Source organism: Dermacentor silvarum, chromosome 9 (assembly GCF_013339745.2).
Source record: "Dermacentor silvarum isolate Dsil-2018 chromosome 9, BIME_Dsil_1.4, whole genome shotgun sequence".
In the NCBI taxonomy this organism is placed as follows: Eukaryota; Metazoa; Arthropoda; class Arachnida; order Ixodida; family Ixodidae; genus Dermacentor; species Dermacentor silvarum.
The window spans coordinates 77,610,948-77,628,809 of NC_051162.1; the positions used below are offsets into that span (position 1 = coordinate 77,610,948).

The following is a 17,862-nucleotide window of genomic DNA, read 5'->3' on the forward strand; positions in this document are numbered from 1 at the left end:
GACCACATCCGTGTCATCAGCCAGGTAATTGAGAAATCTATGGAGTACAATCAACCTCTGTATATTTCATTCATAGATTATGAGAAGATATTTGATTCAGCTAGATAAGAGCAGTCATGGAGGCATTGCGAAATCAAGGAGTACAGGAGGCATACGAGAATAAAAGAATATTGTGGGAAATATCTACAAAAACTCCACAGCTACCTTGTTCCCATAATAAAAGTAGAAAATTACCTATCAAGAAAGAGGTCAGGCAAGGAGGCACAGTCTCTCCAATGCCATTCACTGAATGCTTAGAAGTATTCAAGTTATTAGACTGGCGAGGCTGAGGAGTGAGGATCTCCGCAACCTTCGGTTTGTAGATAGCAATGTCCTGCTGAGCAACAACGACGATAAATTGCAACAAGTGTTTGAGAACCTTAACGGGGAAAGCGTAAACGTAGGGTTGAAGATTGATGTGAAAATAGATAAAGGCAACGTTCAATTGCCTGGCAAGAGAACAACAATTCATGATCGCTAGTAAGCTTCTAGATTCTGTACAGGAGTACGGTTAGACAGGTCAATTACTCACAGGAGACCTTAATTATGCGAAGAAAATTTATAGAAAAGTAAAAATGGGTTCGAGTGCATACAGCAGGCATTATCAAATCATACCTCGGAGATAACCGCTGTCGTTAAAAAGAAAAGTGTGGAATTATTGCATTTTATTGGTGCTCACACATCGGGTAGAAACTTGGATGCTAACAATGAAGCTCGAGAATAAGTTAAGGGCCGTGCAAGGAGCGATGGAACGAAAAATGTTAGGCGTAACGTTAAGAGCCAGGGAGAGATGTGTTAAAATATTGCCTCAATCTGTGCCTCTGGCCACTTGTAAAATATCATTGCGGTGAGTTCCCATTTTGCTGGAAGACGTATAGCGAAGAATCACATGGACCCCAAGTCCTTGACATCATTGCTTCTTTCAACAATATAGCATTATCCAACCTCCCGCTGTAAAAACTAGCCCAGTGTAGAACGCTATGGGGCGAGGGGGGCGAGGCGGCTGTCTGCAAGTTCAAGAATGTATAAAGTTAGGCTGCCTGATTGAAATAATTGCAAGGCTGCCTAAACATCGTGTATATTGACTAAACTGGAGGTAAGCTCACAAATTTCGAACCAAACGTGTTTCTCTTATAAAGGCTTCTTTATCACAGCTTCGCTCTACAAAATAGAAGTGTAGCAAGCTCAAGCACATTGATTCCAATATAGATATTTTAGGTCTTTTAAATTCCGTCTAGCGTGGAGGACTAAGGCAACAATTTAGAAGACATGTTTGCCTATAAAACCTAATAAAATCGCACAGGTAAATTCCTGACGAAAAAAATGCAGCTCTGAAATGTACAGACACGAAGATGCTCTTAGAAGATGAACATACCTTGTCAAGTGATAAACAATGTCGCAATATTCAGTAGTACAAATATTCACATAATCCGTGGTCTTGTTTAGTGTCTCTTCCGCATCAAAGCCGCAGACAGTTCTGTTGTCAAATATATCGGTATATGTATCGCAAACCTCGTCTCCAAAGAGAAATTTGTCCTTGAATAACAAAAATTTCGTCCAGGTTAGTTGTAATGGAGGCAGGTTCCGGCACAGTTGTCATTTTGAGGTAACAAACTACATTTAGCGCATTCAGTATATTATATTTCTCCACAGGTTGGATGGTATAATCAACCCTCAAAAGAAATGTTGTATTTTAGGCTATGCATAACCAACGCGCAACGTTGCACGTTGCACAGCATGAAAATGGCGTATGGTGCCACTTGCATGGCATGGTGCCACTTGCTCATCTCCACGCATCGAGGTGTCATTATCAATCTTATCAAATTTTTAGTTCTCACAGACGTTTCGAACCTCCTCCTTTTCTTTTTCTTTTTTTAATACCTTAATTTTTTTGTGACTGCTTTTTCTCTTCCCTATTCTTTCCGCCTTTCATTTCCCCTTCCCCTTCCCCCAGTGCAGGGTAGCAAACCAGAATCTTTTCCGGTTAACCTCCCTGCCTTTCCCACCACGTTTCTCTCTCTCTCTCTCTCTTGATCAGACCAGCATAAACACCGATAAAGCATTACCGGTCATCATCAACCTTATCGGAATACATCTGATCCTTATAAACCCTAATTGGCTGTTACCACCCTTATCGAATTCGATCAAACCCTTATCAACCCTTATCGGTCGTTATCAACCTGCGCAAGTGGATGTCCAGCAAAGCTGTTACAAAACCGCCCTTTTAATGGTTTAGGGGGATATGCAGTGCTTTAGGGATGGTTCAGATGCTTGTTTTGAGCTTGTTCTTTATTGAAACGTATGCTGTCATGTGTGTTGTATGGGTGATTTCAGTGAATGTATGCACTGTTCACTTCACGTTGTTGAGCGCTTATAGCCTCAACCCTACGGGGGTGCGAACCATTGCATTCGTTTTAAATGACGGATAGACAGGTTTCTCGTTGGGTAAGCGTAGAAATGCTTGCGCATTTATAACAATAAAAGAATGTAGTGTACAGCTGTTAATTGCACATTACAACGGGAGAGTCCTCTGTTCAGGGACGAGACGGCGGCGGGCGCTCGGTCAATTACCGGCAGGCATTTCGAAGCACTATAGGCACAGTCACATGTGCAAATAAATGCTCTTTCCTCTCGCTCTTAATGGGAATATGCTGGATAGTTCACAAGAAGCTGATATTCTGTGCGTGCTTGTACTGTCAGGCCTCATGCAAGAAAGGCTCTTTGGAGCAGCCGGTGTGGTGATTGACAGTTAGGCCTGAAGAACTGCGGCTAAATGGACAAAATTTCGGCTTGTGTTTGAGGCTCGCTCAGGGCATGCTACATTCTGTTCGCTTACTTCTGGCGCCAAACTGCAGGGGTGAATGAAGTTTATCATTACCTTTTCTCGATCTGTTGCCACTGCTGCCCCACAAGCATTGTCATCTATATGAAGGTAAGTTCATTGTTTCCACTCAGCGCTCCATTTGAATAAAATGAGAAATGTACGCTGAAGTTGGCATTCTTTCTAGATGAGCGGCTGGGCGTGCACCACGCTGGCCGCATGCACGACGCATTAGTAAAGCATACAACATAAATTCTCTCGTATGTAACTAAACCAGTTAACCCAAATAACAACTGGTAGGACTTTCTTTCCAATTGAAAGATTCTCATTTGTAGCTTCGTGTCACAACATGCTTCAGAGTGGTCTCTAATACATTTTATGTTTTCGTTCGTGCACCTTGTTTCATAAAATTTGGGTACGATGGCCACGTACTCACCTGTGCACAACTTTTGAAAAGTTCATGCACCGTGTTTATTTCGCCTATTAAAAGAAATTATATAATGAGTAAACCTTTATAGCAAAAGAGGACTACCAAGCGCTCATGGCTTGCATAGCTTGCACGAAGCTGCGTTGCGGCGCTGTTAAAGTCTTCCACTTTCGCACATGACAGCTTGGTAATTGCGGTCTCCACATTCTTCCAGACAGCATCTACTCTACGGCAGTGCTCTTTGCGGCTTGTTTCACGTGCTTCATTAGCTTTCATGAAAAACGTAGTTGCTTTTTGTGCTGGGATGTTTGCCGTGGAAGCCTCATGCTCGCCTGCCACATCTTACAACGTTTTAGGCGTCAGCTCGTTCTGATTGATTTTGGCGTGTGTGCTTCACCACATACTTCACTAGCAGTGGACATATGAAGGGACGGCTGCTAAGCTGCACTATGAAATTTGAAACGAGGCCACATTGTCTATGCCCTATGCCTTCAGCTCCTCAACTTCTGGGCGATGCCGTATCTCAGCATTAGGCGCATTACATGGCCAAACCGGAGGTCTTGCTGTACGACTTTTTGCACTGCGGTGGACGTTTACTTACCAACCAATGGCAGCCGACTTCACTTTTACAGCGAAGCTGTAGATTTCTAGGATCCCGTGATTTCTTCGCCTCCGTCGACAGACACTTCAACCAATTACAGCGGAATGCAAGCACCGTGTGCGCCGCGGGGTTCCTTAAAGTACCACCAGGTGGCGCTCGCCCACGCGCATCCACGTGTCAGTGGACAGTCGTGGTGGACGGACGTGTTTCTCCGCGGCTCGGTGGCGGCGACGAAAACTTAAGTTTTTTTTATGCATGCTTTGAGCTTGCTTGTGTTGTTAAACTTGCTGGGTTTTTTTAGCCTTTAAATAGGTTGGAAGCGGCAGGGCTATCAGAATTTTTTTTTCCTTCTTCGTGGGTGTATCGGGTGTATTTCGTTTTTTAGGACAGTCAGAACGTCGTTTCTGCCACGTGTTTCAACACGTGCGACCGCGTGGTACGTTAAGTCTTTTAGTCGTAAAATAGTAGGTTGGTAGTGTCAGGGATATTAGCCATTAGTGTTTTTAGCGTGTATGTATTTGTATCGAGAATATTGTTTTTGTAGGACAGTCAAAGCGTGGCCACGTGTCCGAACACGTGCGAACGTGTGTCATGAATTAAGTTTAGTCGACATTTTGTGCGGATACTTTGTGATTAATTGCGGATAAATAAATTCGGGAATTTTAATGTTTTAGGTTTTGTGCGTATCGGCGTTTTGTAGGTACCTGCTTCGGAAGGTTCGGTGATAGCATTTGAGAACGCCAAGTGCAACATATGACGAAAAGGGCGGGGAAGCGAGCACGGTGTGGGGGGGTCTCTCAAGGTAGACGAGGGGACTGATGAGAATAGCCTGGCAACTGAGCCAATCGGCAGACACTGTGATGTCGATGCTAGGCTAAAGGCGGCTTGAGAATGTCCAGATTGAGCTTGTGAATCGGATCACAGAGCTGCGAAATGAACTCAATGTGGAACGTGATGCACGGAAGGCAATGGAAGAAAGATAGCAAGCAGCCGAGGAAAAATTGAACAGGGCCGCCATTACAAACGAAAATGGTAGTGACGACGAAACACCGGCTCCCAGCGAGACAGGACCTGAAGTGCCCACAAAGCGCATAGAATGCGTGGAACATGCTGGAAGGAGGGTCACCTACAGTGACGCTGCAGCGAAGGGAAAGCAGGAACGCAGAGGTCAATGCCCTGTGTCGAATCCGAATCACACGAAAAGGAGGACAAAGGAAAGCAGGGTGAAACCTCTTCAGGGGGGCATATTGAAAAGGTCATAATCACCGGTGACTCAAATCTGTCGAGGTGCTCAGCGGCAATTGTGCAGCGGGTGAAAGGCGACAAAAGTGTGGCGGTAGGGACGTTTCTAGGGAGGACATTGGTCGATCTCATGGAGCGATCTAGAGAAAAGCTTGTGGAAAATGCGCCGACACGCAGCCTTGTAATAGTAGCGGGCGGCCTATATGACCTGCTGAGCATGAAAGGGGCGGGAATAGCCCGGCGTTTGGCAAAGGGTGTAGACGACTTACGCGAGGTGTCTCCACGGGTGCATACTGTGGTATGCACTGTGCCGGAGGTACCTGTACGTGACATTAACGTACAAAGAGCATTTGTGGCCACTAATGAGGCGATTTGGCAAGTGAGCCGAGAGAAAGGTTTCGAGGTTGTGGAAGTCAACAGGGAAGTGAGAAGGTATGGTGACTTTCAAAGAGACGGAATCCACTTCGATCACAGGCTTTTACGTGAAGTGGGCTGGGGACTCGCTGGTCGTGCAATTGCTTTTTTGGGGGGCCAATGGGCGCTAAGGAGGCCAGGGAGAGTAGTAATGAAGAAGGTCCCTCAGGGAAACCTCTGACTAACAGCACCGGTAGCAAGAGAAAAAGGAGAAAGAAAACAGCTCGCTGTGCAATAGGGTATATAAACATGCAGGGCGGTAGAAGAAAAGAAAAGTGGTTAGAGATTGAGGGGCAGTTAAATAGAGAACAAAAAGGTGTGTACGCGTTTACAGAAACGCTCCTTAGAGACTTAGAAGAGCCACCAATGATTAAGAATTATGTTTGAGAAGGGTGCAACCGAACCAAACTGCAAGGAAAAGGGAGGGGGAGTTGGAATGCTCATACATCAGGAGGCCAAGTGGGAAAGAGTAAATTCAAAGTGTCAAGAGCATCTTTGGCTATCAGGCACACTCAGTGGAAAAAAAAACTTGGCTGGGAATGACGAGAGCATCTTTGGCTATCAGGCACACTCAGTAGAAAAAGAAAACTTGGCTGGGAGTGACGTATTTATGGACAGGGAAAAATTGCAAAGAAAAAAATGAAGAGTTAGTGAAATGCCTAAGTGCGGATATTAAGAGTTTCGGTATGGAGGGCGAAATTATCCTGTTGGGTGACACGAATGCCCACATACAGGATCTAGATGGTTATACCGACAACAACGGGAGATTAATGCTAGATCTCTGTGAGCAACATGCCCTCGTTAACGTGAACACGGGGCCAAAATGTGATGGCCAGATCACATGGGAAGGCGGAAATATACAATCGGCCATCGATTACTGTCTGATGACAGAAGGAATTTATGATCAGTTCAAACAAATGGTCATTGACGAGGAAGGGGATAGCATCATAGGGAGTGACCATAAACGCATCATTTTAAAAATGGGATATGTTAGTTGGGAAAGAGAGCAAGGAACGAAGAATGACCAGTCCAAATTCGAAAGATGAACAAATAGCAAATATAGCCACAGGAGTGGAGAAAGAACTTGACAAATGGCCAAGCAAGAAGTGGGATTATGGTGAGCTTGTAAGTGTAATGACGAAATAAATGAGGAAAGAGAAGCAACATGCTTGTTGGAAAGGAAAAAGGAAGCGGAAAAGCTGGTGGAACAGGGAGATACGGGAGGCGATCGACGACCGAAGGAAAGCATCACGAGAACACAGCAGTCAAAAAATTCACAGTTGCCGCTAGATGAAGTAGACAGAAAATGGGAAATATACCGCGGGAAAAAAACATGGTTTAAATATTAGTTCAAGCATCGATTAAAGTGAACGTTGGTTGTCCGAAATACGTGAAAAGAATGCCGCACCTAGAATATTTTGGAACCACATTAACATATTAGACGGGAAGTTGGGAACAGTACAGCAACATATCCTTGACGAAGATGGAAATAAACTGGATGGGGACGCGGCATTAAAGTATGTTCGAAAAATAACAGCCGAATCATTTCAGGGCAATGGCGAGGTCGTTTCTGAGGAAAATGAGAGAATGAACGAAAACCAGACGGAAAAGGAGTTGGTGCTGAGTAATTTCAACTGGATGAAAGCTGAAGAGAAAATTCCTAAACGCACAGCCACAGGTTTAGACGAGGTTACCAAAAGACTGATTAATGAGCTAGCACCAAAAAGTAAGGAAGCTCTGTTGAAAGCAGTAGCAAAATGCTTAAAACATATAAACATAGGCGAATACCAGACAGTTGGAGACAAAGTAGGATGAAATTAATTTATAAAGGTAAGGGGGGAAAAGATAAAATTCACTCTTATCGACAGCTGACCATTACATCGGTAATATACAGGTTAGCAATGCAGGCAATTAAATTGAAACTGCAAGCATGGGCAGAGAATAATGGCATGTTGGAAGAACTTCAGAATGGTTTCAGAATCGGTAGGCGGCTAGATGATAACTTATTTGTCCTTACTCAGTGTATAGAAATATCCAGAAAAGAAAGGAGACCGCTATATGTGACTTTTCTAGAGATTACCGGAGCGTATGACAACGTAGATCATAGCATATTGTGGAATAGTCTAGAAGGGTAAGGTATAGGCACCGACTGTATACAGCTGTTGAGTGAGATTTACCGAGAAAATACTGTTTGCGTTGAATGGGAAGGGATGACGAGCGAGGATAAAGTTGATATCAACAAGGGACTGAGACAGGATTGCCCTTTATCCCCGCTGCTGCTTATGATGTACGGGGTAGGGATGGAAACAGCGCTAGAAGGAATCAATATCGAGTTTAACATCTCATACAAACAAGTTGGCACAATAGTTGAGCAGCAGCTGCCAGGTTTATTTTATGCGGACGACATTGTGTTGCTTGCTAACAAGCAAAGAGATATGCAACGTCTGGCTGATATCTGTGGAGAAGAATGTGAGAAGTTAGGATTAAAATTTACCGTTAAGAAATCAGGTGTTATGGTATTCAATGAAAACAGTGAACAGACAGTGTTGATTCAGGGCCAGGAAATACCTCGGGTAAAAGAATACAAATACCTTGGTTTATGGACAAACGAAGGCAATAGATATCTAGAGACGCAGGAGAAAACAATAACAGATAAAGGGAAGAGAAATGCGGCCATAATGAAACACACGGCGCTATGGGGATACAATAGGTACGAGGTGTTCCGGGGTATGTGGAAAGGTTTAATGGTTCCAGGGCTTACATTTGGAAAGGCGGTTGTTTGCTTGAAGTCAGGGGTACAATTAGGACTCGATGGCAACCGAAGGTCAGTGGGACGCCTCGCGTTGGGCGCCCACGGGAAGACTACTAATGAAGCTGTGCAGGGTTATATGGGCTGGACAAATTTTGAAGCAAGGGAGGCTCAGAGTAAAATTGATTTTAAGAACGACTGAGGAAAATGGAAGAAAGTAGATGGGGTGCAAGAGTATTCAGGTATCTGTACAGGCAAAACATTGACTCACAGTGGAGGAAAATAACTAGGAAGCTTACCAGCAAATATGCGACCGGTATGGCCAGCAACACGGCAACAAATAACGTCAAACGCAAAGTGAGAGAGGCTGAAACAAGGTTATGAGTGGGGGCAATGGAAAACATACATGCTATGACTAACTACCTCAAATGAAAAAAAATCAGGAAAGAAAGAATTTATGAAAACTAAAAGGGAAGCTGCTTACTTTTCGAAGCGAGATCAGGATGCCTTAGAACGCGCAGTTATAAAGCGAAGTACACCAAGGACGAAGCCGCATGTGCTTGCTGTGGTAAAGCTAGAGAAATGGTGGAACATGTTTTATTGGAATGTGAAGAAATCTACCCAGCTACAAGTCTAGGCTCCTCTGACCTCCTTGAAGTCCTTGGGTTCAGGGATAGCACAGGCAAAGTAAACATGTCAGCTGTAGAAATTAGTAAGAGGCGGTTGGAGGTTTGGTGGCAGAAAAGTAGGGAGACCACAAACAAAGGAGACGTACAGAACAGAGTTCCCAGTATTGTGTCAAAAAGGTTGATATCTGGAATTCTTAGTATTTGTACGTTTTTCAAAAATAAAGGTACGACATTAGGCAAAATAATAAGAGCTTGGTGGCGCAACCCACCACCCCGTTTCAAAGGGGACGCTCATAGCATCCATCCAGCCATCCATCCACGGCAGTGGTGACGATGTCCGCGCGGAGGAAAGAAGTAAAAAACGGTAGGCGACCCCAATTTTTCACTTGGGTGTCTCTTAGTCGCACTTGTGCCTCGGCGTTAATTCTAATTAATTCTAAATATTCGAGACACATCACTAACTCAACTTGTAAGTCAATTTATGCTCTGATATATATCTATAGTGAAACCCATGCATTTCGTAATGTACTATGTTTTTTATATTTTCCTGATTTATTTTGAATTTCGTTACGGGTCGTCTCGGTGATTTCCAACTATTTTAATTATTTCAAACGCGCCAGTAACTCAACTTGTAACTAAACGTATGCTCTGATATCTATAATGAAACAGATGAATTGTGTACTGTAACATTGTATTTGCATTGTTTTCTGATTTACCTTTAATTTCGTCCCCTGTCGTCTCAGGCGGTGAACCGGAAGGTAAATAATTTTAATTATTCCAGACACTTCAGTAATTGAACTGAAAACTCAACTTATGCTTCGATATCGTATCTATAATGAAACCCATTCATTCTTACTGTACGATATTTTTCTTATTTATTTTGAATTTCGTCCCCGGTAATCAGTAATTTCTTATTCTAATTAGTCCGGACACTTCAGTAACTCAACTTAAAACTAAGAATTATGCTCTGATACGATATATATAATGAAACACATGAATTTTGTACTGCTACTACAGCTTTTAATTTTTTCCTGATTTATTTTCAATTGCGTCCGCGGTCGTCTCAGGAGGTGAACCGGAAGTGCTGTGCAAGAAACCCGAGTTTCACTCAATGTTCGCTGCCACTAAAAAAGAACCACAAATCTCGTGTTCGCCGCAAGTGTTTTCCAGTAAAGATTACGGCTGCAAAAGCTGCAGTTGCCGGGAAGCGGCAACTGTAGCATATATACGAAACAGGGACTGTTGTCACTACCCTTTCATATATAAAAGAAGAACCCCCCAAGCAACTGATTTCATTTGTGTTGTGATCACACTATGGAAATGCCACGCATAGTTAGGACTGTTGAAGAGTGGCGTGAACGTGATGAGCGGTTACGGGATTAGCCATGCCAATATGACGTTCTGGCGGGCTAGTTGGTTCATAGCTTTTAGACGTTTATAAACTGAAAACTAAACTAAACTGAACTTATAAACTAAACTGAATGAAATATATGCTGCTTGCTATCCCGGAAATAAACAGTTGGCAGTCTGCGCTCGTGGTGTCGTGTGTGTTTTCTTTCTTGTGTCTTCGTTTTTTGCGCAGTTTATAACACGTCAGTATGCTCTACGGCGTCGTGCTAAGGCTTGGCAGGGCGCGGCGGTTCCTGCCCAAAGCAAGGCAGGCACAGTTAGGACGCCTGAAGAACAGAGCGAATGCGATGAGCGACGAAAGGAAATTTCAAGGCTACGTGAGATTGATTTATCACATCAGGTGATAGCATAGTTTCACTGGCCAACCACCTTCCCTTCACAGCGTGGATGGGAGACCGTTTTTTTACTATGCTGGGGCGGGATCGGAGATCTTTCTTCGAAACGCGTTATGTTCAGTGGCTCATTCCTCACAAAATGTCAGTATGCGAAATTTGTGAAGCGGTGAACTCCCCGGAAGTTTACGTGCCTGGTTTATCGCGTGCTTGCAGATAATTTATTACAAAGCGAAATGATTCTGGCCTTCGAATGCGTAAAATGTTTACATAACAAAGCAGTTTTTTCTTCTTAAGCTTGAAAACGTTCTGGAATAGTAATACATAAGACTACTAGAATTTATAACGATTAGTTTCTCTCGTGTTCGCTAGGTGGTGTCGCGCATAGCAAAAAAAAAAAAAAAACAAGAACGATGGTAACAGTGGCGCGAGTTTCAAAAGGCAACGACACCATTCCACTGGCTCGCTGTCAACCTATGACGGGGTCGAGTTCGCTGCACAACCAACGCACCTCCAACCGCTCTGCTTCCTCCTCGAGCAACGCCAGCGCAACAACCGGAGCTACCATTGCAAGTGCCATTTTCTCGAATTAGACTATGGATTGGATCCGAACGTGCCACTCTGTAGACGCAGTCGCCGTTTGGATCCAATTCAGTCCACCAGACGTGCCATGCGAAGCCGGTCTCATAACGAGCGCATGACCGCCCGAACTTCACACATGACGTCATGTGTGGTTTCAAAATGATTGAAGGCGCGTGTCGCCATATTGACGTCACCAAAAGCGCGGCCGCGCTCCACGGCTGACGATGCTGCGCGGCCTAGGCCAAACGCCCGCAGCGAAAGTGAACGCACGCTCCAAACAACGGTCTCCAATCACGCCCCTGGCCTCGCGGATCGCACATGAGGCAATCAAAGCGTCCGCTATCGAGCTAGATAACAGGTCAAATGAAGTTGAACGTTTAAAAACAAACTTTTATGACACTGAGAAGGTCAAAACCCAACTTAAAAACACACAAGACATTCAGTTTGTGAGCCCGTAAAAAATTGCTCCTGTCTCTAGGGCTGGTGGGGCGAGTCTGGCCGTCCAGCGTTTTTCAAACAGCGGTTTCCATCCCCACTGTCGTCGCCCAGGCCCGGGAAACGCCAGCGCACATTTCAGAGCGTCGTCGCTGGGTCATTTTCAGCAACCGAACGTGGAGAGCGGTTTCTTTCTCTCGCGCACAGCTCCGAGTCCGCAGGGGGTCAGTGAAACAAAGTAATAAAAGACAGGAAGGCTTGCTTGCCTCTTGAAAGGAAAGTTCGATATGCGCAATGAACAATGTTGCTATTTTCTCGTGTAATTACCGATTAACCAACATATTATTCTGCAATACCTTATTATTATTATTATTAGCATACACTTATTACTCGGTTTGGGTTAAACTTCTAAACCACAAAGGAAAATATAAAATATCTATATGAAGGGCACAATGTGCCATAAAGAGAAACATGCAAAAATTGTTGCTGCAGCATAATGTGCCCGGACTGCAGTTAAGAAAAAAAATCATTTTTTTCTGTGGATATCAACAGGTACATTAGGCATGATTTTACCTGCCTTGAAGGGACAAAGTGCATCCTTAGTCTCCGGAACCTCGACTCGCAGCGCAGCACATAAGCTAAATAGCTACAGGGTATTGACTAACAAACAACTCGCGATCGCGTTTGCTTGGGCAATGCGGATTAGTCGAAAAGCACCCAATTATTACACATGGTACAAAAAGACTCTGTGGTGCCCCTTCATAAGCGTATAGATGGAGGTCGTCACGTTGTCTTTGCTGGCAAGGAGGTATGTCATCGTGGACGAGAAATATTCCGATAAGCAACGTTGACATTTCGTTAAACAGTGCTATCAGTAAAAATCAAACGTTGGCTGCAAAAAAAAACTACTACGTGGTATATGTAGGGGCACACTCACTTAACTGCCGACACTTGTCACCTGGAAGTTCCCTGAGCTATTTTTAACCATGACGTATAACAGTGCGAACTTGGACAAAGGACAGCGAAATAGAAAGACGTAGACAAGCGCTGACTTCCAACTCGATTTTTATTTCAGAAAAAACAAACATATATATGGGGTGCACATGGGCGATCTCACACCAGCGCTGGCTTATATCTATGCCAAACCATATCGAAACAGCAGCGCCCGACACCACTCATTGTCAAGGAGCGGGCGCATCTTTTCTTGAGCATGCCAAATAAGGTAGCTCCTTGGTCGAGAGCGCTATTGAAGGCTTGCTTATCCCACTGCTCGCTTCAATTGCCGCTGATTCTATTATGAGCCTGGTGTGGTCATGTGTGCACCTAGCAGTAAGTGTAGCTTCATACAAGAGAGGCTTACACCCGCACGGAGAGCAATGTGGCAACAAGAAGCCATCCCTGCCCTTCTGATTTTTTTTTATGGTGCGCTTGAAGGTGCACGTTCGGACAACTTCCGGTCTGGCCTACGTATTTCTGCCCACGTGACAACAGAAAAATATTATAAACTACGTTTGTTGTGTATATTTAAATGAACGGGGTCCCTATGCTTTATTATACAGTCTTGTTTTGCTTATTTACAGGACAGGTCAGTCTGCACAACTTGAATAATTTGTTGGGAGCGGGAAAGACGACTGTGACACCCAATCGCTGACCAATCTTCTTTAATCTATGCAAAACATCGTGAACGTAGGGGATCACCGCGACTTTTATTGGCGATTCCTGTGCTTGAGTGGCAGTTTCGCGAGGCAGTTGTGCGTGTACATAAGCAGTCATTTTATATCATCAATGTTATCATACATTGCGCCTAAGCGAAAGAAACCTTTGTTATTAACGCTGTGTTGTTTCTCCTGTGCTGAAAACTGCAAGAGTTGGGAATAATAAGGTCGGTTCATAAATCACATAACAGAAAACAGTGTCAACCAAAATTGAATGTTCAGTCTAAATAACTGCCACCCACACCCGTAATCAAAAATAAGCGGAGTAGAAGTTCCGCGAACAAATAATATTTCCTGACGCATTGGCGTGCATCTTGAATGTAAAGACTGCTGTTCAGATTTGGCATTGCAAACATCGCGGTAATGTGGCCAGTTCCAGGTTTTCAGCATTACTTTCAGCAAGAAATTTTGTTCCTTCGCAGAACCACTGTCCCGCATACTTTTACGTATGGAAGTTGTTTAGGGTACCCCGCGTCTTGAAGTCTGGATACTTGCGCGTCGAAGCTGTGCTGAATATTATGACTGCATGACTTGCTTAAGACATTCCAAAAGCACGTGTTCGCGATAGCTCTTTTGATCAGTTTACTATGGGACGAACTCTTGAAGAACGGGGACCTCAAGCGATCAATAATGGTTGAACGAGGCAAGTCTGAGGCTAGCGAGAACGTTTAGTCAAAGAAACTTGCCTTCGATAAGGATATATGTCCTCGTGGAACGCTGGATTCTGCCAGAGCCATTTCGTGTTTCACTAGTGCAAAGCATGTTTATTACATCCCTCATAGTCACACATTGCATTGTACTCCTACGAATCGAATGAAATACCGCTATCATTTATTGTCTAGTTATCTCGTGCTCATCTGTTGTATTTGTGCTCAAGAGCAGTGTCGTCGTTCATCTAACCACGTACGTAGAAGCTCATAGAGTTAAAGGCCTTTAAAGGGCTTATGGACATACGCAACGGAGAAAGTATCTCCGGCTGTTTTTTGTAATGCTACTTAAAATTGCTTACCTCAACGTTCCAGAACTGGTTGAGTTGAAACTGTATTTTTCGGACATGCCATATCAACATATCGCAGCGCCACCTTGAACAGGAGGAAGATCGATAAGTGAACCTATAATTATCGTTCATTCATGCTTTGAAATATGGAATGCGTGAGCAGTTGGACACCAGCTACACGTCGCAATAAAAATGGCGATTTTTGAAGGTTCCTACGCAATATTTATTCGCAGCCATATGCAGTTATACATTTAGAGACCACAAACTGCCTCATGAAAATTTCGTTAAGATGATGTGACGACCTTACTTAATTAAGTCGGATAGACATTATAGCCTAAAATTGAATGTTTGATTAGGGTTCACGCATCCCAGTGATTTGTATAAATATGATATAGCACGGCTTTAGTTTAAATTGCATCAGAGATTATAAACACTTATATTACATCAACGGTTTCCTCAGGACTAATTCAAAAATGACATGGCTTACTGGCTAGGTTGAAAAATTTTATCAGTGAGCGCAATTACCTAGTGTAAAAAACTTTCGCCACAAGGCATGATAAGTTGGTGCAGAGTAAGGTGACTATTGACAAATGAGTCAGAGTTGCCTAATCCGTTTAACCTATGTTTCTTTAAGCAGTATCTCAGCAACAGCTCATCGACGTTCGCGCGACGCATGTTTACGGTGGCTAAATAACCTGCCTATAATTTATTAGGGTCTGCCACCCGAAGTGTTAGACACATTTTTTGTAAATAGTTCCTGTTGTGTAATAGCTGTGTCATGCTTTGCTTTAGCTTCTTGCAATTCTTAACCTCCAATACCTTTATTCGCGCTATATCGTTGGCACTTAGTGCAATTAAAAATAAACTTGTTTGGAAAGCCAGCTTGCGGGAGTCTTCTGAATATAATCTGAGTGATCAAAATGGTACCTAAGCACTGCGGAAATGATGACTTGGGGCGAACGTCCCGATGACAAATTTTGTGTACAGCCCTATACTATCACTTTCTACTGACATTCTGTTTTATAGAGAGTTTAACTTGAGAAATGAGTCTGAAGAAAAACCAATTTAGGTTCATTTTATGTCAGCAGAGGAAGTCAGTCAACAGCATAAAATATAAACTTGCAGGCTATAAAGAAAGAAAAGGGATTCGAGTCCTCCATTCGTTGCAGGGTGACTGATTGGTCTGCTTGTTAATTTTTGCCAGTAAGTTAGCAGCGCAAATAGTAGCCGGTAGTCGTTACCAATGCAAGAGCGAGTGCTGCCTTTAAACTGCGGCAAAATTGTTCTATTCACAGTATATATATATATATATATATATATATATATATATATATACCATATTCTTAAACAGGAGGGGAACATTTGACATGTGAAATAATTGCCAGTACAACTTTTTCATCAGCTTGCATTTCCATCAATTTAACATTTCTTTTATGCAATTAGTAAGTGCAAGTAATTTACCCTATGTTGTCATTGGTGTCTGTCTGTTGGCTTCCTATGTTATGATTGCACTCATAAACACAAGAATTAACGCCCGCGCATAATCATTGGAGCAGCACAAAAGACGTCAGAAAAAAGTAAGTGCGTTAGCAACCCATGCGGAGGCCTACATATGCATGAAATGTTTTTTTTTAGAAAACATGCGGAGGTGGCGAATGTGAATATTCATACACACACACAAAGACAAAAAAGTCATTTCTATAATTATACAGGGCTCCACACAGGATGCTCACACACGGACTTTTTTCCCATATGTCTTTTGAGCTGCTGCTGTAAGTATGCTCGTAGGGCGACTCCTGTGTTTATTGATTACAGTGGTTCATTCCAACGACACTGCGCAGGTCTGTATTAACAGGGGCACGAGTCAGCCAGCCATCCATAGCTCTATCAGGATAATCGATGGGTTTCTTGGAAGAAGGCAGCACATGCAGGTACCATGATTCTTCATAAACAGTTTTCTTTTTTTCTCTTCAATTTAGGATTATTTATCAATCTTTCTTAAATTTCTGTTTTTTGAGATTCAGGGTTCTTTACATGCAACTTTGCACATGCAACCCTCCTACTATTGTTTACGCATTTCTCTAAATGTTGCGCTGTTTGCTTACAAGATATATTCGCCTTTAATTTATATATGTAAATATTGCGTTATGTGCTGCCAAAAGAACTTACCCCATTCAGCATGGCGCCAACGTACAGGAGAAGGTCCTCTGTTGTGTTAAACGCACTTGAATAGTTTCTGCCCGCCACCATGCACACTTCTACACGAAACACATCAGGTGCTTCTTGTACTACTGCTCTTTTTTCTGTAAAATTGAATTTAAATAAGGTACACGTAGCATTATTGCAAAATATGAGATTTATAGGTTAAATATTTTCACGCATATGTAGACTTCGCAGGGTAATCGTGAAATACTTTTTTTGTGGTATGTGCTGCTAGTTTTGGTGCTGTAAGTAATGCTGTATTCTTTTTTGAACAAAGTTGAAGTTTACTTTCAGATAAAGATTATGATATTCAACAGCATACAATCATCAATATTGTATTAATATTGTCGGCTTCATGAGTCATGTTCCCTGTTTTAAACTAAGCTACCCTTGTTCTAACGACAACAAAAAACAGCTTGTAGGGCTTTTACGCCAAATTTCTGTAATTTTCAAAAGTTGTTATCTCGCTCATACTTTTGACCTCTTTAACAAACTGGAAGTTAATGCTATCGAATCTTGAGGTTATTTTAGGCATTGCCGTTCTTAATAACTTCCTTTCCATAAATATGCACCATCTTAGTCGACTTCGCTGGCTTAAGAAAAATCTGCGCCTAATAAACTAAGACAAGAAGACCGGCATCGAAAACGCTTCAATAAGAGCTATGGCAAAATCGTAGATTTTTACTTACAAAGGAAGTCAGTTGCTGAAGCAGGGTCTTAATGTATTTGTCGTACCATTTAGAAAATTAGGCTATATGTTTTAAAGAAAATACTTAATTTTAAAGGCATGCTCATAGAAGAGTTCTGTATCCGTTCATGTGTGGTGGGTGACGCCACTGTGCTACGATATGGTAGCTACCAAATGTCAGTCGTAGAGCAGCAATTAACGCAATCTGCGTCGGAGCACCCAATGTGATCTGACACGGAATTACCAAATATTATACCGTTATAAAAGTTACCATGCGCATCCCCCTCTCGATTAGACAATAATTGCATTGCAATGTTTATTTGAGCCAGTAATCCGTAACTCTTGTTTCCAGTGCCACGTTTCACCTGCTCCATGCTGACATCAGCAAGTGTTTGTAGACCGCGGTGGCGAAAACAGACGGCATGGCTGGTATCATATCCCCATCAACTCACAGCAAGTAACGCAGGCCCATGAGGCCATTGGAACGCGCATTGAGACGCTGACAATGCCAGAGCCGCATCAAAATACAGAAACATTTCTCTGATATAACGCAGGCTGTAGAAGTAATACACTCGCCAC

General features: G+C 43.0%; 1 protein-coding gene across 2 annotated transcripts in view; it reads right to left on the reverse strand.

Moving 5' to 3' along the window:
- LOC119463673 (venom metalloproteinase antarease-like TtrivMP_A) overlaps positions 1-17,862 on the reverse strand; it is a 206,060-nt gene that overhangs the window by 35,499 nt on the left and 152,699 nt on the right. The window contains exons 7-8 of one of the 2 annotated variants that reach the window (XM_049655578.1): positions 14,406-14,424; positions 1,415-1,575 (exon numbers count right to left, since the gene is read on the reverse strand). The exons of the other annotated variant lie outside the window; for it this stretch is intronic. Coding sequence (XP_049511535.1) covers positions 1,415-1,575; positions 14,406-14,424 — 180 coding nt within the window. The remainder of the gene's footprint in view (positions 1-1,414; positions 1,576-14,405; positions 14,425-17,862) is intronic. 2 annotated transcript variants of the gene reach the window in all.